At 40.9% G+C, this 22,672-nt stretch overlaps 2 protein-coding genes across 4 annotated transcripts in view; both read left to right on the forward strand.

Moving 5' to 3' along the window:
• The window catches only part of arhgef38 (Rho guanine nucleotide exchange factor (GEF) 38), a 69,210-nt gene that overhangs the window by 30,779 nt on the left and 15,759 nt on the right, over positions 1 to 22,672 (forward strand). The window lies entirely within an intron of this gene.
• tet2 (tet methylcytosine dioxygenase 2) overlaps positions 1 to 22,672 on the forward strand; it is a 32,074-nt gene that overhangs the window by 5,133 nt on the left and 4,269 nt on the right. Inside the window, exons 2-9 of the mRNA XM_079656162.1 lie at positions 17,510 to 20,461; positions 20,542 to 20,632; positions 20,736 to 20,829; positions 20,933 to 21,141; positions 21,325 to 21,475; positions 21,565 to 21,654; positions 21,945 to 22,082; positions 22,235 to 22,583. Of these exons, the coding sequence (XP_079512288.1) occupies positions 17,554 to 20,461; positions 20,542 to 20,632; positions 20,736 to 20,829; positions 20,933 to 21,141; positions 21,325 to 21,475; positions 21,565 to 21,654; positions 21,945 to 22,082; positions 22,235 to 22,583 (4,030 nt within the window). The 5' untranslated portion in view covers positions 17,510 to 17,553. The remainder of the gene's footprint in view (positions 1 to 17,509; positions 20,462 to 20,541; positions 20,633 to 20,735; positions 20,830 to 20,932; positions 21,142 to 21,324; positions 21,476 to 21,564; positions 21,655 to 21,944; positions 22,083 to 22,234; positions 22,584 to 22,672) is intronic.

The following is a 22,672-nucleotide window of genomic DNA, read 5'->3' on the forward strand; positions in this document are numbered from 1 at the left end:
TCGTGATCATCACAGCCCTGTCATGATCAGGCCAGCTCAATGGGATCCACGATGATCTAAAAAAACTGCTTCTGATGGCTGTTAACCCTTTTCTAAAATGGCTGTCAGATATAAACGGTTTGCTGCTAGGACCTGTCATTGAAAAGGTTAGGCTCCGTGGCCCCCTGTTGTCTACGCAAGAAGCGCAAAGACAGACAGCTGGTCCTGAATGTCATTTAGGAGCGTACCCCTACCAAACTCTCTGAATGACATCACTAACTGCCTCTGAGGGCCTCGAGTGGCTCGAGCACAATATTAGGTTTCCTGAGTGGAATGTATGCGTGCAGCAGCTGGTGTCTTTCCAAGCCGTTGTGTTCAATGACAATAAGGCTGGTTTGCGTCTACATATGTATTTATATTAGGAACGTTTCAAAGATTGAGTATAGCTATGGGTCTGAATGGATGGAAACTTATACCAAAATAAGACAGATATGTTACGTGCAAATGCAGTTTCCTGTGTGGTTTTTATTTATTTATTTTAATGTTTAGTTATGTATGCATGAACAGACTGCATTATTGTCAATGCTCATTCCAGTCCACAGGCTGTTAGAATACTCAAAACCCAACAAAGAATACCCAAGAAACAGTACAAAACACAACATCTCAACAATTAGTATGTATATTAAAGCTCCAAATGTTAAACTTAATTATAAAACACAGCACCAATAAAAGAAACTATACAATAAATCAGTATAAAACGAGAAGCATCAGATCCTTAATGACAGATCCATCTTTAGATATAGTTTCTTATTTTGTTTAAAAGGATCCAACTTTGTGTCCAATTTTAGCTCTGATGATTTCTAAGGTTCATACATACAATTGAACACAGACGGTGTTAAAGGGCTCTATATAAAATATTGTTTGAAGTCTCTGAACTTCCTTATGAATCACTGGCGTGTCACTGAAGTCATGAATCACAGAAAATATCCCTCTCATCTGAGGATTTGTGTTTTTTTTTCAATGAGAGTCAGGTGCCGCCGACTCATTGGAGGGAAAGGGGAGCTTAGCAACACTGGTTCAGGTCATGCTGCTTAGAAACCAATGAAGGGAAGAATACCAACACATTTGCTTAGCAGATGACAAAAGACAGACAGAGCTAATATGTACTCCTCCAAGATATTTGTTACTAATCATGACTAGAAGAAAGTAGAGAAACTTACCTTGCGTTTGGTTCGGAGTAAACCACCATCTGAAGCTCAGTCTTCTGAAATCTGGCCTGGGATTAAGACCATTTAAAATTCCTTCAGTGCCTTTGTGCCATGTTTTAATTTCCCTCCTAAAATAATGTTTCCCTTTGCTCTGTTTACCATTCACCTCCGCTTCCTGTTTGATTGGAGACTGGTTTGGATTTGGATCATACAAACAGAGAGGAAATATCTGCTCAACAAATGTGCCAAGGCTCGCAGCCGAGAGGACGAATTGTAGAAACATGGGATTCGGTTTAATCATCGCTTGGCTTGAATTTTTCCACACCATGCCAAATCGTAGTGGAAGGGAGAATGACTGACAAGGAAAAGGTCTATATAAAGTATTCCTTTCTATTTGTTTTTCACTCTAAAAATAAACACTGTAGATCAAAAGAAGACTATGTTAGATTTTAATAGTGTAAACTCCAGAAAGAAATGTGGGCCAGGTTTGATTTTTTTCTACGTTTCGATACTCTAAAGTATTTCTAAAGCGCAATTTTAAAAAGGTGTTGATCCGCACGTGCAAAAGTATATTTGCGGCACCATTGTTTTACTGGCCGGATCAATGCATAAAGCACATGTGCACAGCGCGGCAAAGCGGCCTGATCTGCAGCGAGCCGTGCCGGGCTAATGTTTTGACCAGATGGGCTTTGGAGAGCTCATAAGATGGTCGCCATGGCTACCGGGCACTCGGAGAGAAATTAACTTTGCTCAGCGCACAGTTCATCAAGTTAGTCAGATATATTGACTGTTGCATAGACAAAGGGTCAGAAGGGAAGAGAGACAGGCTGATGGGTGGGGGGGGGGGGGCAGGTTAGTGGGGTTGTATGCTCAGAAGCCCATTTCTTAATTAGAGTCTCCGTGTGATGCAGCCACAGAAAGGTTTAGAGAGTGTGTGTGTGTGTGTGTGTGTGTGTGTGTGTGTGTGTGTGTGTGTGTGTGTGTGTGTGTGTGTGTGTGTGTGTGTGTGTGTGTGTGTGTGTGTGTGTGTGTGTGTGTGTGTGTGTGTGTGTGTGTGTGTGTGTGTGTGTGTGTGTGTGTGTGTGTGTGTGTGTGTGTGTGTGTGTGTGTGTGTGTGTGTGTGTGTGTGTGTGTGTGTGTGTGTGTGTGTGCTTTGCACTGTGGGATTCATAGTTAGGCAGGCTTTCCCCTGGTTGTGGTGACTAAACATGGAGAATGTAGACCAACAGGTTTGTCAAGTCTGTGTAACCGCTGTGCACCATGAGAAATGTACTTCTCTTGCACGACATGCGTGTGAATGGTGCTGAACTGAGCTACCTTTTAGAGGGAAGGCTGACGCTTTAAAGATCTGATCTATGACTTTGTGGTCGGTAATCAGAGGTTGTTTGGCACGACTTTAATTATCATGTTCCGGTGTTATAATGTAACAAAAAAGGAAGAAATATATAATTCACAAACAAGCATAATTCGAGAAAGATAGTTAGGTAGGAGTTTAAAGTAGCCGAATGTTTTTTTCATGCGAGTGGGAGGTTTCCCAGAGTACCTACTAAACCAGTTGTATCAGAAACGCACGGAGACGTGTTCATCTAACACGTTGAGTTTTACATTCCTATATCATGCTCAACAATGTCACCTTTACCATTTACTTCAGGCGTACACCTCCTTTATGTTCTATAACTCATCAGACATTATACACCACACGCATTAGAGCCAAAACACGTCCAACGTCCTCAAACTCCTGCATAACATCCCACATGTATGCATTTGTATCTTTAAGTTGAACTGAATTTTCTATTTTTAAAGAGAAATCTCTTCAATGAAGATCCTGTTGAAGTTTTCTGTTTACATAAGGGCTTTGGATCCACAGTGTGGACTGTGTCAAGTTCAAACTGTCAACAGTGCGGCCTCGCCCCTGAAAAGTAGACTCCACAAAAACGCTTTGTCCTCGGGTCCTTAATAGGTTGCCACAAATCATCGACTCCTATACTTCCCAGACCTTCTGTGTCTTTACCAGTAAATATATTTTATGTGTCTTGTCCACGCAACTCTTGAGCGCACTGAACCCTGTGCAACACTATCAAACAATCCTGGATTACTGTTGACATCCATCTCAATTATGGCTAAGAGCACCTAGATAGGGCTTATTAGTATTATGGTGCCAGTTACTCTTTACCCTGAAGTTGATCTTGTTTACCTGAAGGGAGCTACAAGTAAATTAAATAAGAGTTCTACTTATTATTATTATTATCCAGACTACATTGTTCCAGTTCTATCTTTCAGCTTCACCCTAGCTGCATCAACTTAGGCTGTTTTCAGGTAACTATTTAAAAAGTTAGTTGTAAAGATATCCATGTACAGCCTTTACAGGAATATGTGCACAGCCTACACTTATACCTTTGGTTTTCCTGCAGTCAGCTATTCATATATTCACATTTTTGTATTGTCATGGCTGACAAAAAAAGAACAGATTCCTGAAACTGAATTAAGTCGATTTTAGTGGAACAATAAGTCTTTAAATTGATTCATATTCCCTTTAAGATCCTGTGTAGGTCCACATAATGTTATATACATTGCACTCTAGTATTAAAGCGTTAGATTTCCCCTGTTTTACACTTTATAACCATAAATGATTATACAAATTATAACTTCATAGTTAATCCAAATTCCCAAAGCTGATACTAATGAGACATTTGTAAATTGAAGCACTGGTAATAAAATGAATGAAAAAGACATGTATTCAATTAGAGTATGCTAAGTACTGATCCAAATTCCCAAAGCTGATACTAATGAGACATTTGTGAATTGAAGCACTGGTAATAAATGAATGAAAAGGACATGTATTCAATTAGAGTATGCTAAGTACTGCAAAATGAGCTCAATCAAAAAGTGCTGCAGTTAGTTAAAACATGTCACAACCCAGTAAGAGAAGGCAATGAGACAAAAAGCTGAGGAGGCAAAGAGACTGCAGTGGATTCTCCACAAGCCGGCCACATCTGTCTTGCATTACACATAAAGAACAATGTAGATGGTACAGATCCCTTCTTCTTGAGGAGGGGGAGGAGGCTCTCAGAAATTACAAACAGAAGTGTGTGTCTGCTTTAATCCATTAATCTTGTCTCCAGATTTAAACCAGGAAATCACAAGATAGTGAAAAGCATGTACTTGTATCTGCATGTATACAAGCCTAAAATACCCCAAAAAGTGTAATGCTACATAATTAAATGAAACAGCTACATTGCATGCTGTTGTATTGTAAGGAGATTTCCCATTATATTCAATTTGAAAAAGTGCATTATTTATGTATTGGCATTCAAATTCACAGCATGCTCAGTGTACCTGCAGAGCTGCATGTTTTTTTGTTCAACCATGAAGGAAGAGGGACGCACATAAGAGGGAAGAAAACCAGATCTGTGGCTGCAGGCTGTCATGTGATGCAGCCATCTTTACGTCACAGTGTAGTGATTAGGCCACTGAGAGCATCAACAGGAAACTGCACTTCTCTACCTGACAGAAAAAATAGACCTCGGGTGGTTCTGTGTGAATTTAGATTCCCTTCTTGTGCATAGGCCTTTGTTGTTATTGATGGAAGCAACATGAGACACATCACTAACCTTGAGCTTCTGCATTCCTGGTGAAAACCTTCACATGTGTCTGCATTCTTTCACTCACCAAAACTAGAGATCGCCACATCTCAATGCAAAACAGAAGCGGTATAGGACCATAACATAATGCAGATGGATCAACTTTTAGGGGTTTCTTTATGACATAAAGAAGTTTGTGCAAAACAATCCAAACATTAGCATTTCAGGTTATCTTTCAGCGTTAACGGAATATTTAAACCTTCTAGGAAATATGCTTATTTGATAGTTATAAAGAGTTAAAAGGAAGATTGATACTCTTCTTCTGTATATTAACTAACCGGCCGAGGGTTAGCTTAGCTTACAATAGCTTAGCCCAAAGACTTGAAACACACGGAAATAGCTAGTCGAGCTCAGTCCAAAAGGTACCTAACCACCTACTAGAACCTATTTATCTTAAAAATACATGAATTAACACAATATAAATATATATAGCAGTAGTTGAATTAAAACAAATGTATTAGAGGGCTTTTTCTAGAGGGCAGTGACTTGCTGCAGTAGATTAATATTTATGGTTCAGGCATGAGGGAGGTATACATTTGAAAGTGTAAAAAGTAAAGTTTTCCAAAATATCAAACTGATAGAAATGAAAAGTAGTATTTCTACGATTTCACAAATGACGTATAGAAAGGTGTGTGTGTGTGTGTGTGTGTGTGTGTGTGTGTGTGTGTGTGTGTGTGTGTGTGTGTGTGTGTGTGTGTGTGTGTGTGTGTGTGTGTGTGTGTGTGTGTGTGTGTGTGTGTGTGTGTGTGTGTGTGTGTGTGTGTGTGTGTGTGTGTGTGTGTGTGTGTGTGTGTGGTCTGCTTTTATCTAGGTTTTTGTTCAGGAATTTACTTTCATGTTTAATTTGTTTGGATATTTCCTCTCTCTGCGCTATATCCCACATGTTCCTAAGGTTACTCATGTGACAGCGCAGCCACAAGATCTAAGCTCCCCCGAGGAATATGCAACAAGGATCTGGCCAGCATGTATATTTGGAGGATTATAGAAACGACTGCAGACACAGGGGTCTTTTGTTTCGGAGCCAGGGTGGAGAGTGTCATATGTTCAGACTGATAGAAAGAAAGAGAGAGGAGGCACGAGAAACCATGTGAGGTGCATTGTACACACTGCATGAGTATGCCATGTGACATAAATCCCAAGTGTGAGGTGCCTGACTGAGAGACTGTGAGATGCAGAACACGAATTAACATCTGTCCTGTAGCCCCAGCAGTCAGTAACAACACATGCTACCAGCGCTTCACTTCACATTGTGCTTTATGACTTGGGGTGTTCTGACCTTGCAGACTTTCCAGTCCACCCCCTTAACTTTCCCCCAAATCTCTCTACAGTGGAGTCAACTCCCTCCGTTCATATGCTAGCCATATGCCACACTGCCATCATTCAAAATGTCTACACGGATGTCTAAAGGAATAACCAAACACTGGCAAATGTGTGGGCATAAAATGTCCTCTTATCCTTGTTGACAGAGCCTTTTCCTGCTGTGCCATCAAAAGCTGAACCCATAACACTTAGTCGAGCATGTATGGTTAAGTGCTAGGACTCCAATAAACTTCTATTTTTTCCAGTTTAGTAAACAGCTTGTTTTTTCATGCAAAAATGACTTTTTTAAGATTTGCACAAGAATTAATGTAAAAAATAACAAGGTTCTAATACAGACATAGTTTTATAGACAATATTTAAAAATCCTCCTCACACCTACTCCAATACATCTACCGTAATTTTCGGACTATAAGGCGCACCTGAATATAAGCCGCAGCAGCTAAATTGAATGATGTGTTCATATATAAGCCGCACTGGACTGTAAGCCGCAGGTGTTTTAATGTTTCATTACCATATGTAAGGGTTCGTGCACAGAGGGGATTGTCGGGAAAGAGATGGCTGTTTGAGGAAGCTCCCATTTATTAACATTTCAACAAACAAGTTGCATATTTGCATAACGTATTCAAGTGTTACCATTTAGTGCAATAGTAGCTACAGAACGTGTGCTGTGTAAACTGTACTGTATCACATAGCGTTTCAGACACACAAACTTTTCAACTTTCAAACTTAAACGGTGCGCTCCCAGCGCACGTACCGGCAGTGATCTACAGCAGTGGTTTTCAACCAGTGGTACGGGGACAAACTGTCTTGCTCTCGTTCTGTCTCTCGTACCACTCTCGGTTCCACTTTTACTTTTGCGCGCTACCTGTCTCACTCTTTTCCGGCCTCCAGCTTTTCCTGCTGGAACCCGCCGCTTAAAGGTGGGGGGCGCGGACCGGCCATAGAGCCCATAGAGTTAAAGGTGGTGGACTGTAACCCTGTACAATCCATAGATTTAGGAGGTCCCCTAGTGGCCGTTAGCTGTAAAAATCCATAGATTAGCCGCACCGTTATATAAGCCGCAGGGTCGAAAAATTGGGAAAAAGGCGCGGCTTATAGTCCGAAAATTACGGTACTGTATATGCTATGTTAGACACAAACTGTGACTATATCAACCTTCCATATTATTTACAAAATGTTATAATAAAATGTAGTTTGAAAACAAGATTGACTGAAATGTTTAATAAAATCTGTTGACTAAGCAAAGAATCAAAAGTAAAACATTTTCATTGATCGTAAACTACTACATAACATTTTATTTAGCTGACGCTTTTGTCCAAAGCGACTTACAATAAGTGCATCTAACAATTAAAAAGCAAGAAAAACTATACTAAAATGCTACAAAAAAAACCTTTAACAAACAAAAAACTACTTTTACTGCTAAAAAACAAACAAAAAATAAATACTAAAAAAACTACTACTAGAAACAGTTTTCTTTGACCAATGTATAACTTAAATGCCCCACTAAAATGTTGTTTGAAAACCAAAACAGTATCAGGTTGACTTGCTGAAAAACCTGAAAAACATTCTACACAAGACTGATAATAAATATTTAAAAAAGAGCCCCCGTTTGTGAGCATGCATGTGTGTTGTTTACGCAGCCAGCTGGAATGCAGAGTTGTGAAAATGTTCCAGAGGTCGTGAGGTTTGCAGAGCAGCGGGTCCCGCTCTATATTTAAGGGGGGGGATTTAAAACACTGCAGAATGCAAGTCATCTGACCTCATTACTGTGGTAGAGGTTTCTCAGGGATGAGGTTTCACTGTCTAACTCCAGTCTGGCGGTATTTACAGACATAATGGTATTTCAATGTTTTGAAATTGAATATCAATCCCATGATTTGTATTCCATTACATTACATGTCACTTGTTAGACACTTTTATCCAAAGCGACTTACATACTCAATACTGTGGACCAATCCCCCCAGGAGCAATTTGGGGTGAAGTGTCTATCCCAGGGACACAACGACATGCTGACTGCAGTGGGGTTTGAACCTGTGACCCCCTGATCCGAACACCTACGGACAACCCACTACACCACGCCTCCTTTTATAAACAAGGACCTAGTTTTACCTTCTTTACACTCCATATCATGATTTGGATTTATATTTAGATGGCTAAAAAGTTATAGGTCAGTTCCTCTCCTCTAATATTTCAAGTATTAGACCTTACTGGATTTCATTATGGCTCCAATGAGGCTCGTACATTTCAACAACTAAGGTCCCTGCTCTACATATAACTTATAAACACTGTAATTAACTTTGAGTTATATATAATTATTGGGTTTTTTACACCCTGTTTTAAGTTTTGGAATATTAAATGACGATAATAAAAGAAACTTTGAAAACAAACCAATATAAATACTACTTTAGGAAGTAAGACATTTTTTAGAAATTCTTCCCAGTTTATTTTCATCGTATTTTTGACACTTCTATAAGCAATTGAATTTAAGTTTGAGACATGAGATCGAAATTAGCACTGGATTTCAGTTTGTTTGATAAGGACACTATCACATCTATCAGTAATGTTTTCAAATTTAGGCAATGTTTATCAGGGTGTCCGCGGGGTCTTAAAAGTTGATAAATCAATTTTGTGAAAATTAAGGCTATTAAAAAGTATTAAACGGCATTTTCCAAGGTATTACATTTTGTAGCTTGTTTTCAATAAGTATATAAATTGTCCAAAGAGGTTGTATTCTACAGTCTGCCTGAATGTAATCATTGCGTAGGTGTGTAGTGTGATTCTGTGTAGTTTATTTTTGGCATCCCGTTGGATTTGACGTCATCTGAACAGGACATCGCACGCTCACTGCTTGATAGCGCGTGAAGGTCCGTTTACGCCGGTTGTTAAACAACATCGTTATGGGGAAATGCAAGTCTGCGTCCAAATGGTTGGAAGATAAGGAGGAAGGACAATCAATACTGTATATAGTCAATGTGAGGTAAAGTGTGTCGCCAATGGAACCGGTTAAAACTTGAAGTGGCGATGAGGTCTTCAAATGTATGGAAAGGGTCTCAAAAAAGGTCTTAAAAGGAATTACATTTGACTTCAGGATTCCTGCATATACCCTGTTTATACTTAAAAAAGAGATAGCAAGGCAGTAGGAAAGTTGGCTACATAACTGGCAAAGTACCAAGCAAAAGCTTTCTTTGTAGTAAGTATAGATATTGTGAATATTCATATTAAACTGTTGACAAACCCTGTTAATTCACTGTTATAAAACGGACAAGTCAAATCAAGCAATCTGATTGGTTCTTAGCCGTGATATACTGAGCGTATACCACGGGTAGAATTGTAAGTTACTTTTCACAACAAGTCAGTATCCCTCCGCGTCTGAGAAAAACAGTATACCGTTGGGCTGAAAAGAACAAGAAAGCAGCGGAGAAGTAACAGGGCAGAAGCCCTCCTTTTTGACGCAGCGGTCCAGACATAGACATCAAACGGCAAAAGATATTCAGTGTGCAGTTCCTTTGGCATTAGGGCAGGGATATCTAGATACTTTTGAAGGTTTAACATAATGAATTGTGCTACTTTTAAAGCAAGCAACGATGTTTTAAAATCTGTAATCAAAGAGGTCCGCAAAAACGCTATCAACCAATCAGATTGTTTGATTTGACTTGTCAGTTTTATAAATATATTTAAATTTCTTCCGTTACGAAACAAACTTACAAAGCATAAAATGGAAACATTTAAGATTAACTTCGAACTCCGGGGGGGTCTTAATATGGAGGAGTGGATTGAGCAGTGCCTATCTCCAGAAAAAAAAGCACCTAAACTACGACATGCAGAGCTACGTGAAGAGCAGGTAGACCAACTGGAAAAGTACCACCATTCAAAAGCTTTCTGATGCGGGTCTTGAAACAAAGCACAGAAATTATGACCGTTAGTGGCCACAGGTGCGAAAGCTCTCTCCAGAGCTACTGGAAGCCCAATCTCGGGGACCGGAGAAAGTGGAGCAATATTCTCGCCACGCCAAGCAACAGCCTCGAACAACCTCAACCTATACAAGTGACCACGTAAGCCATGCTACTGATGCTGGACAGTTTTTCAGTGGATGCACAATAAACAGCAACATACACATTAATGTAAATAAACAGCAAATTAATGGATCAACGCTCTCTGTCTAATATGTTCGCTTGCTGTTAGTGTTGTTGCATAGCAACCACCTTGCACTATGTTTTGTGCAGAAGGCAACGGAGGGACTATTTTATTTTGAACATCATTATTTACTAATAAAAACTATTTAAATTAGAGTGTGTATTTTTCTTTCATATTGCCACACTTGGTAACCGTTTTATAAAAGCAATAGCTCACTTCAGGCCGTGATATATGCTCATTATATCACAGCTAAGGGGGTTGTCGACCCTCCGCTTAGCGTCGGGCCGAACCACGCCCCTTAGCTGTGATATAATGAGCATATACCACGGCCTGTCGTGAGCTATTGCTTAATTATATCATAGGTTGTGGTGTGTAATGGTGTTGTTATAGTAGTGGAAATACAGTTATAATATGTAGCCAAGTTATAGAGAAATATTAGTATTACTAATACAAGTAATACACAGACTCTGTTAGGACTCAGTTGTTGGCGCATGTGGTTTGAACCTTTTAATAAGTGCTCTGAGAAATATACTAGGCCAGAGACTGCTGCAGGTTCTTATCTTACAAACAGGAAAATGCGAATGGACCCAAAACAGCAAAGAAAAGGAAATATACACTTGAGATTATGGCTTATTCTTGGAGCTATTCATCAAAACAGCGGTGTGGCTTGGCAAGTGTGTGTTTGATTTACAGTGCTGCCCCGCACCGCCCCTTCTCCCTCGCTCTACACCAGCACGACTCTTTAGCCTAGCTGCCTGGGTCTCAACCTGAAAGTGCAGAGACCTGAGTTTCCCAGCAGCTGTCGTTAGCGCTGAATGTCACATACGGCTGCCAAGTCACGCAAAATAGACCCCATCTACTATGGCAGCTCTCATATTTCACTGGTTCTCCTTTGGGAATAACAAAAACACAGTGCTATCAGGCGCATTAAAGTTTGTTAAGCTAGTATTATGAAGAAAAAGCATCAAGAAATCAAGACAAAATATCCATAATACCAATTTTTGCAGCTTAAGTCATTGACAAAAATATCGTCTTTTAGCAACTCGATGGACTATCAGAAACAAGTTGCATTTGGTTAAGCAAAGTTATACCAAAAACAAAACAATTGGCTGTACTTTCCTGTGCATTAACTGCCACCCTTAAATGACTCTTGTGCAAACTGTGTCCATTGTTTTACAACACTGGTCACACTGTGCTCAGGAGTCCACCCTTGCCCCCAGGCTCCAAAGCACTAAAGCAAGTGACCATCTACAAATGCCAGAAAATACATACCTACAGAGGCAATGACTGTCTAAATTTCAACAACAGCGTTTAGTGGCCAAAGTCATGACTGTACAGGCTGGATGATAGACTGAACAGGAGGGAAGTGTCTGATAATGTGGAGGAACCTGGAGGAGTAATTACAGGGTAGAGGACTGGAGGTAAGGCTGTGGGAGAGGGAGAGAAGCCAAACAACAGCGTATACAGAGACAAAGAAATTGGCTTCTGGAGGGAAAGAAAGCTTTGTTGGGAGTCCAGCTCAAGCCAAACAAGTTGAGTCATATCATAAACTAAAAACAGAGTTCTCATTTCCCCTGGTGGACATCAGCTACTAGAAAGAAACCCAAAATAGATCAAAGCGTTATAACTTCCAGCAGGCACTGAAGCCACCACAAGGCCTCTGGTTTAGTTTAGCACTCTACTTCCGGAGCAAAAATAGATCTCCCTGTGAATCACGTCCAATAAATAATCAAGAGGAAGCAGCGAATACTAGGAATGTCTTAAAGCAAGCCCAGTCAGAGTTGGACTTATAAACATCGGTGTGTTTGTGCAATGACAGGCGTGCACACACTCAGCTGGGATCTCTGGCTTTGTTCTAGGCTTGCAAAGATATCTTTTTTTTGTCAGTGTGGGTGTATCCAACTGTGACAAGCTGCTTGGCTCCGCTCAGTCCTTTGGAAAGCCCGGACTGTCCCGCAGGAATGGAGCTGCGCCGAAAGCAGCTTAGCGCCACCAGTCACCTCTTGACTTAGTTACTGATTTGCAGACTGCTCTGAAGGGCCAGACAAAACAAAGGAGTAGTCACATGGGGCCGGGAAGTGGTATTCACCCGCTTACTTCATTGTTACGTTTGCAGGGATCAGATGCTTTATCTGTGAGAGGGTTCAGAGGTGGGAGCATCAGGTCACTCTTTTCTACCTCAAACCAAACTGATTCAAATTGAAGTTCCCGTAGTGAATGTAGAGTCTACTGCAAAGAAAAACAGCTCTTAATTGGATTGTGTATTTAGTTTATAACGGTTTATCCTTTGTACATAACTTAGTGCAGCTGATTCTTAGTAAGAATGTAGGTTAACATTTTACATCGAGGTGGGAATAATTATTTAGTATATTGTTGGCATGGAGACAGTGTATTTTTTTGCATTTACAACATTGTTATTATGACCAAAATGTATTATTCTGCACGAAATGTGTTATATGACCGATCATTATCACCTCATGTCGTTACTTCCTCTTCATATCATGCTACAAGCTTCGCAGAAAGATAATGCTAACTTGAAATCAGCAGATCTGCCTCAGATACACGTTGTGTCGAATGAAGACGCCTCCGGGATGCAAAGACATTCATCAGCCGTAGACGCTTCACAACTCCCACATGGTTTTCTCGCACTCATTTGTCAAAATAACAAATTTCAATTTTAATAACTTTGACATACTCATAAAGAGGCTCAGTGTCACTTCTGATTACAACGCTGAGGATGGCGTCTCGCTGTGGCTCTTCATTTACGGCTGTGTCTGACAGCAGCACGGGGAGACTCGTTCTGCAACCTGTCGCCCGAGATGCTTCATATTTACATTCCAGTGCTGTGAGAATAGAACTAATGAGTTACCCACAGTGGTATCATTTCAGTAGCTATTTTACATTTCAATTATATTGGCCCAGTTCTTAGTCTGTAGTCTGACCACAACACTAATGGATAAATCATCTCTTCAAGCCATTGAAGAAGGTAGCATTTGGGGGCATTGTAACTTAATTTGTAGATTTCAGAAACTGAAACAATTTGCATTGGTTAATCAACGTTATATTAAAGACACTTTCATGTGCATGCTGCCATCCTTAGATGACTCTTCAATCCATTAAATAGCATTTGGGGACATTGTGAAATCAATTAAACAAATCTATTTTCTATCATCACTTTTGATCTATTCAAGTAGTGGATATTATTATTATTATTATATTTTTACAAATCATTAGTTTAGAGTTTTCTAGACTTCTCTATTCTTCTGGCTTCTGAAACCCTTTCAAACCATATTGGATAAAACACAATTATATGTATATGAAGCGCACAACAACAGTTTTTTCTTAAAAAGGTGAACAAGTATAGAAAAGTTAATGAGCATACACCAAATGAAAGTATTTTCCACAGCATTGACCTGAGAGTTGTCTTTGTGTTCACTCTGGTGCTCCTCTCTTCCACCTGCTAACAGGCAGCTGCTGCTGCTCTGTTGCGACAACGCTGGGAGCTTCCAGACACCCTTGTAACAGCTTGGCTCGTTAGTGGGAGATTTAGCACGCTAACTTTGGGGGTCTGGAGGGCTGCTAACGTCCTGGAGGGATGATTGACACTGACGAGGAGATAATTATGTGGACCAGCTCGTCTGCTTGGCCTGACAGCTTCCTGTTCAGGGTGACGTGATGTATTCGGTCCGCTGGGCCACGATGTGACTTGTTTTCTTCTCGCTCATGGTCCGTGTGACCAGTTTGGACATAATGGTGAAAGAAATAGATCCGGATTATAAACATGTTCCCTGAAAGTGCATAGTATCTTGCAGTCTTAGTTTTCTTTATGAAATGGGCAACTTTTTAAAAAGCAATTGAAATATGTTTTTAGACAGAATATATAAACTGAACTGCTGCAGCGTCCTTGTTTTTAGACAAAAAACTCAAGTCCACAGACGGCAAATTCTTCCCATATGTGTAGCGTAATATGTTAAATATATATTTTCTGGACTCATATTACACATCTGTGCAGTGTACATGTTTCCATCCAGTGCAATCTTACATTCGTTTATGGTCCTTCTCGAATGAGGCCATGTACATTAATGGATGATTTTTCTTCAAAGGGTCATGCATGTTATAGTTAACTGGATAGTGCAATAAATATACAAACATTTTTCAAAAAGTTTTATAATGCTTTGGATAAAACGATTTGTTTGAAGACGACATCTCTTCTGCCAGAATCATAAGCAGCTGTAATCTCTTCCAGATGTGGTAATCGGGCGCAATGATGGTGAATTATCATGCCAAACGAAACACGCCATAGTACCTCAAATATTTCGCTATTTTTTCTTTCCATTTTCCCCCCAAACATTAGTCAGTGCCTATAGTAAGCCTATATTAGGTTTGCATTAACAGGAGGCCTTTTGTGGGAACCTCAAGCTGGATCCAATTATGTGTTCAAAGGTTGTAAAGTATATTTCTCTGAACTTTACCATAGCAGCCGGCAGCAGTGACTCCAGGCCTCTCTCAGAGCTCCATGACATTATTTACTTGTTTTTAAGTACATCAAGAGCTAAGCTGACCTAATTGTATATGAACTTAAAGCAGGAAGTCTTTTTAACTTGCAAGAACCTACATTGCCTTGATGAACAGTGCTGTTTAGTGGACACCGTGCTGTGCCAGACCATTTACTAAAACTATTTGAAGCTGCCCGGACAGTTTGACAAAGAGTCATATAGTTGGAAAAAAGATCTTAGGTATGACAGGATGCTTTATTTCATGCCTGTTGTATTTTCAAGGCATTTAAAACCTTTAAGAACTGTCCACATCACGTATAATTATTCATCATGATCACACGTTTGATAACTGACAAGTAATTTAATTTGTCTTTAAAGTATTGTAATATTGGGTTTCATTTTTTACAATAATCAAAAAAGATCACATACTATTTCAGACCTAGCCAAGCGCTCCAAATGTCTGAGTATTCATAGTAACGGTTGCTGTGGCTGTGGGATGCTTGTGTGCAGGCAGACAAAACCTCAGGACACCAATTCAAGTCAGAAAATTGTATATTCTCTTGTCTTCAACATATGTGGTAAAATGATGCTCGGGGATGAGCATGGCTTTTTTGAAAAGATGGCCATCTATATTGCATTAGATACCGCAGGCTAAACAGAAATGGAAAAACTGTATGAGGGTTTATTTCTTTCTTGGATGTCGATAGTCAAAACCAGGTAAATAATGTAGTCAAATAAAAAGACATGCAAGATAAAAATGTCACTATGCTTTCTTTGATGCAACAAGTTTTGTGGTGTATAAGGACACTCCCTAATCCGGCCAACCATGAATTTACATTATAACTAAGATCCGTTTCTCTATAGCTTTAATATTTTTACTCTAAAACTGAATGTGGGCACCTCGTGGTGCTTGTCAGCCTCTCATTCCTTCAGCATCTGCAAGAGAGTTGCCCATAATTATGATGGATTAGACTGCGTCTCTTTGTGCCTACGTGCTGGAATTGTTTTGCAGATGCTGCGGATGTGACATGCATTAATAATTGAGGGAGGCAGACAGAAATCAATGTTCTGCTGGAGTCACCGGAATCTATATGCTTTAGGCAGAGAGAAAGCGTGCAGGGAAAGCAAAAATAAAACCATAAGCTCTGTTTGCTGCTGAACAGAAAAATATAGATCTTATGTTTAATACATCACTTCTATTACTTTATTTAATGAATTTGTTACCAGATCTTAAGATCCCAAGTTATGCAATTTGAAGCTACTCTCACAATTTGTCCTATGTATCTTGGATCTATAAGACCAGTTTTTTACGTTCATACTTTTTCAGTGCTGTAAAAATATTTGCAAAAAAGAAATTGCCCAGATAGCAATGAACAAATTCCAATGTATGTGTTGCTAACAAACTCTTTAGAGGTGAAAAAAAGCATTGTGTAAAGAAGTTTAGCCAGAAGGTTTAGTTAGTGTGGGAAACATTTGTATTCTCATCATAGCTTCATGGCAAAAAGCTTACATGGCTAGGAAACATGATAACAAAAGGCCTCAAACTAGACAACCCAGTATCATTTGCATATTTGACATGACAATGTGTTCAGGGTGAGGAAAAGCACCACTGAACAGCTGACGAGCAGCCAGCTCCTCCTCCCATCTACCATCTGGGACATTAACCTTACATCCTACTGCCTTCAATCAACTGGACTCATGTGTAGTTTATAATATATTCTGACTTTGATATTACAGATAAAACAAAAAGTATCACTCGTGATGTTGAGTGACTTCATAGAACAGTCATGTGGCTGTGAACTGAGGTCAGAATCTAGAAACTGGATTCAAACAGATGCTGTCATCGAATGAATAATAATAATAGATTTATTTTGTTAGCGCTTTTACAGGTGCTCAAAGTCGCTTTAAAGAGATAGTTCAATTAAAATCAAGCAATACAAAAACAATCACACATTAAAAGCCAGATTGAAGAGGTGAGTTTTTGTAAGTGGTGAGGTTGTATCTGTATGTATCTGTATGTCTGAAAAGAAGAAAGAAGCTCCTGTTCTTGCATGTTGAACACAATTTTTCAAGTTTCTTTCCATCTGTATTGAAAACTATCAAAGCTATTGTTTTACTACAATATCAATCTAGATTGAGGACAATAGACCTACAATTCTTCCTGTGTCTGTCCAAGAAAGATTGCACTGTTTGGCAAACTGAACCAACTGGTTTGTTTCCAAACATTGTTTTCCTAACACCTTCCTCATAGATCCTTCCCTCTTTTTTCAAAACATTTAAAACAGTTGTAAGAAACAGGAAGACACAAAATTCAGTTTGAGATAAGGGTCTTCAAAAGGAAACACTATTGCGATGCACTCCTGATACTGGGCTCTGAAAAAAATGTGACCTCAAAACCTGGTGTTCCTTAAGGAAACCTTTTGATACATTGTCTGTTCAATTGAGGGATTAGGTCGGGATGAATCCATTTCTAGTGGATTGTGTTACTTTAATAAATGACTATACTGACATTCCCCTCAGACTTTTACTTAGGGTTCACGATTGTCAGATGATCATATATGACCATGTAAAGTCCCTGCACAGATCTAGGGGGAAAATACAATTCTGCGAGAACTGCTGTGTACCGTATACCATTATGTGTTCAGTTTGCATGGTACATATAATTGTATTGGAAAACAGATGAATAATAGTGATGTAAATAAAACAATCTCTTCCTCTTTGTGCCCTGCAGGACGGACAGAGGGCAGCCCTGTGGATGGACTCTGAGCAGGCCAGATGGAAACAGAACAGGCCAGACATGAGACGGAAGAAAGTTTGATATTACCACAATTTGGAGCATCTCGCAACATCCCTCACAAACTCCAGAATGGAGGCCAGTCTTCAGAGAGTGTTTCTCTGGAGAACGCTGGAGATACGAACTGGAACCATTACAAGTCCAGTACAGGTGCCAACTCCATGAAGAGGCACAGGGAGAACTGCAACAGTCCTGTACAAGGGCTGTTCGATCAAGGACCCTACACGACGAACGGAGAATTGATGAATGGCGAGTTGAAGCATGCACTCAATGAGCAGTCCTTAATGACCCACCAACCCAAGAAACTTAAAGTAGATTCTGGAATGAGAGGAAATGATGATATTACCGCCAGTTTGGTGGATAGCTTTCCTGAGTTGACAAAGGCAACAGGGTTTGAACGCAATTCCCCACAGACAGAGATTAAGTTGGACAACAGGAACTTTAATTTTCCCAATGGAGATATTTTTGGTCTGCCAAGAAATAAACAAGGCTCGATTCCAAACGGTGCTCAATCCCCTCCCTCAAACATAGAAGGCACTCCTGGTGATCTGTTAGAAAAAACCTTGTCTCATTATTATCCTGAGCAAGTGTCAATCGCACCACAAACATCTGGGCAACAGCTTGATGCTGTCAATGGTTCGCTGACAAATAAGTTACCCAGTGAAAGTTCTCAACCTCCCTTAACCTCAGGAATGCCCAATTTAGCTCAGATGCCTGACTCACAGCAACAGCGGCCTGTGGCATCAAGTAATGTTGAAGGTGGCAACAATTATAACTTTGTAGTGAATGGATACTCCAACAATTTTGAAGCAGACCACAGGCAGCAGCAACAACAGCATCAGCAGCGAACACCATCTTACTCTGTTCAAGAGGGGTCTCTAGGTCAGCTGCCTGGCATGATGCCAACTGCAAATACTGCCAATAGCTCACAACAACGTCAAAATGGCCCACGGTGCTATCCAGATGACACAAATCGCCAAGGAATATATGCAAAGGCCAACCAAGAGTTTAACCAGAACTCTTTTCTAGAGCGCAATGCTCCTCCACAGGTAACAGAGACAGGTGGATATGGACACTTTCCTAACTCTGGGATACAGAAGATGGGCCAAAGTGAAGAACCCAGGTCTATTCATCATCAGCGCCATGGCAATGACAGGGGCCAGCAGTATGAGATTCAAGCCCAGACCTTTAAGCGAAATGCTGGGAACTCACATGGTGCTGACTGTACAGGACCCATGGGGCCAAGTCGTCAGCAGCCACATCATGCTGGGTTAGAAAACGGTATGGAGGACACGTCTGAGCTAAGCCCCGACCAGAGAGCCTGGGCAGCGCTGAGCTCTTCACATTCCCAGGAGCAAGCAGCAAGTGCCCAGTCATCCCGGGCACATGAGCAGGGCAGGTGGAGGGGCTTTCCTGCTAAGCCTCAGTCAGAGCAGCAGATAGCTAACCCCCAGGTTCAATGCCAGATGATGGAGCAAAATCCAGTGCGAAGATTCCAGACACAGTCAGGTTTCACAGATAGCAGCAACAGTTTCCAGCAGCAACAGCAGGAACGTCTCCAGGCCCAAACACACAGTGCTCCAGCCCAGCACAACACTGCCCCTGAGTGGCAGCATTCAAATTCGAAAAGACCTCAAATGCAACAGCCCTTACCCCAAAAAATGCCTGAGCAGCGTCATTTCTGCCAAGATCAGCAGGCAGACAGCCACTACCTGACCCAGATGCAGTCAGAGCACTTATGTGAAGACCCTGACCTGCAGGATATACTGTCACCTGGGTTTTCACCAACAAAGCAACAACAGCAACAACAACAACAGCACTGTCATCTACAACGCCCCCTGTCTCACCCACCACAATTTGAGGGACAGCCACTCAAGTCTCCCGATTACAGACCCCACAGTCAGCCTCAGCCAAGTCAGCAGCAACACAACCAGCCCCCTAGAAACAATTCTTCTCAATCCAACAACCAACACATTCAGCACAGCGACCGTGCAACATTCAGTTACAATAACATCACAGAGATGCAACAACATCAACAACATCAAAGACAGTTTCCACCAAACCCAGACAGCAGTAACCTCAAGCAATTTCAACCACAACAGCCTAACAACCACTGCCACCAGCCCAACCATGCAGACTTCTCCCAGACCTCCACGCCGCCACAACCTCACTTACCACAAGGCGCGTTAAACCAACAGGTATATGTTAAAGCTGAACAGGAGCTTCAGACATCATGCACTCACTTCCAAAGGGGACCTCGACTACCTCTGGCACCTGTGGGTCCCCATGCAGACTTTCAGAGGCATGCAGCCCTGCGTATGCACCTGTTACAAAGGCAGGAGCGCCAGGGCCCTCCACATCCCCTTCAGAGCACTATTGATCCCAAACATGGCCTGCGAGCTATTAAAATGGAAAACGAACCCAGATTCGAAATGCAATGTTCTCAACAACAGGAGCAGCATTTGCAGATGCGAGAGGCAGGCCTAGGTGGAGTCCAGATTAAGCAGGAGAATGAAACAGTCCAGTGTGATCAAGGCAGGCGGCCGGGAAGCATCTTGGCCTCCATGGAACAAAGCCTGAGGCAATACCAGCTTTCCCCCGTGTTTGAGAAGAAATCCCTTATCATCAATCCATTAAATAAAGTCAAGGTGGAATATTCTGGGCCGGTCACCATCCTCTCGACCAACACTGACCTCGGTGCATATGAATCATCACCAGCTGCCCCTCCGGCTGTGGGCCTAAAAAGACACCATGATTTCACCCCGAAGAAGGAACCTCTCTTACAAAGCTTTATGGACTCTCCTATGAAGCTATTGGATACTCCTATAAAGAATCTGCTGGACACTCCCTTGAAAACACAATATGACATTGCATCCTGCCACTGTGTTGGTGAGTCTCATTATGTTGTTTCTGAAATATGATTGATCGGTTGGTTTCTAGATATTAATGTGTGTTTCTTTGATATTTAGAACAAATCAGTGAGAAGGATGAAGGCCCATATTACACTCACTTGGGCTCAGCTCCGAGTGTCGCCGGTATACGTGAGAGCATGGAGACAAGGTAAAGCCCACATTTGATTGTGTTTTAAAAAATACTGTGTTACATTACCACCATTTCTACTTTGTTACTTATCTTTACTTTATTGCCTCTTTTTTTTTTAAAGGTCTGGTCTAACTGGGCTTGCAATCCGGATTGAGAAAGTAATCTACACAGGCAAGGAAGGAAAAAGTACACAAGGGTGCCCCATAGCCAAATGGGTAAGAACCAGTATTGTATATTTCATTTGAGGTAAAGGCTTTTCAGCTTCCCTTGTATTTGCCTTTACATACCTACAATTTAGTTTTACTTTTCATGTTTCAGGTGATTCGTCGATCAAGTGAAGATGAAAAACTACTGGTGTTAGTGCGGGAGCGCAGTGGTCACAAATGTGAGACAGCCTGCATCATTGTAGTAATCTTGGTCTGGGAGGGCATCCAGCCCAGCCTGGCTGACCGCCTCTACCTCGAGCTGCGAGAAACTCTAACAAAGCACGGAGCCCACACCCAGAGACGATGTGCAATCAATGAGGAGTAAGTGACAGCAAAACAGAATTCAAGTTTGGCCAAGTGGGCAATAGAAGTAGTTTAAAACAAAACTTTTGTGTCGTCAATGTTATTTTCTCTTTTCAATAACTAAAAAGTCATCATTTGTTCTGAAAACTGAGTTCACCTGGGCAAATTGAAACATTAATATTTTTCGTTCTCCCTCTTCAGGAGAACCTGTGCCTGCCAGGGGTTAAATCCGGACGCTTGTGGAGCATCGTTCTCCTTCGGCTGCTCCTGGAGCATGTACTACAACGGCTGCAAGTTTGCCCGGAGCAAAATACCAAGAAAATTCAAGTTACTGGGAGATGATGTGAAAGAGGTATAATTCCCCGTTTATCGTATATTAATTAATATATAATAATTAATATGAATTCAGATGACTAATTTTGGCCGCTTTTTGTTATTCAGGAAGAGAGACTGGAGCACAACTTTCAAAATCTAGCAACCTTACTGGGTCCTTTGTATAAAAACTTGGCACCTGATGCTTATGGAAACCAGGTGTGTAATTGTTTCCACACTTACATCGAAATAATGTATTATCATCAAAGAATATAACAAAAATGTCCTGTTTCTTAAAGGTATCATTGTTTTTCAGATCAAATCTAAAGCAAGCTTTGATTTTATTTAACATGTGTACATGTGAGTGATACTTGCATACAACAATGCACATGGTATTTGCTCAAAGTATAAACATAATGAAGTAGTTTGGTACAGATTTCCTGTCTATATTGTATTGTGACTTCTAAACTCTAAATATCAAATGCACGTCATATGATTCCTGGACACAGGTGGAACATGAACAGAGGGCACCAGATTGTCGTCTGGGGTTCAAGGACGGCCGTCCCTTCTCTGGTGTCACTGCTTGTCTGGACTTCTGTGCACACGCTCACAGAGACCTCCACAACATGCAAGGAGGCAGCACTGTGGTAAGCAAAACCTGGTGGATGGACTGTATATTTATTTAAGTATCTTGTTTTGTTGAGAATAAACTGCAAATTGCAAATCGGGCTTTACTTTAAAAGTCCCATTGGAGTTCAAAACAATGTACAAGAGTATTAAACACAAATGTTTTTTCCAGGTGTGCACGTTAACAGGTGAGGATAACCGGGAGATTGGAAAGATACCAGATGATGAACAGCTCCATGTCCTGCCTCTTTATAAGGCTTCCAGCACTGATGAATTTGGCAGTGAGGAGGCTCAACAGGAGAAAATCAAGTCAGGCGCCATCCAAGTCCTCAGTGCCTTCCGCCGTCAGGTGCGCATGCTTTCAGAGCCAGCCAAGTCTTGTCGGCAAAAAAAGCTGGATGCTAAGAAGGCAGCTGCCCAGAGGAATGCCATGCTGGACAATGAAAAGGCAGAAAAGGCCCTCCTGGCCAAGGCAAAAGCTAGCACTTATGAGAGACCTCCTCAGATCACTCCTATTGCAGGTAGGGTAGCATTTATTCTGACATTTTATTATATGTACTTTAAATATAGTATCTCTTTGTAGTAAAAAACTTGAGACGATTTATTGACA

Source organism: Notothenia rossii, assembly GCF_949606895.1.
Source record: "Notothenia rossii genome assembly, chromosome: 1".
Taxonomy (NCBI): domain Eukaryota; kingdom Metazoa; phylum Chordata; class Actinopteri; order Perciformes; family Nototheniidae; genus Notothenia; species Notothenia rossii.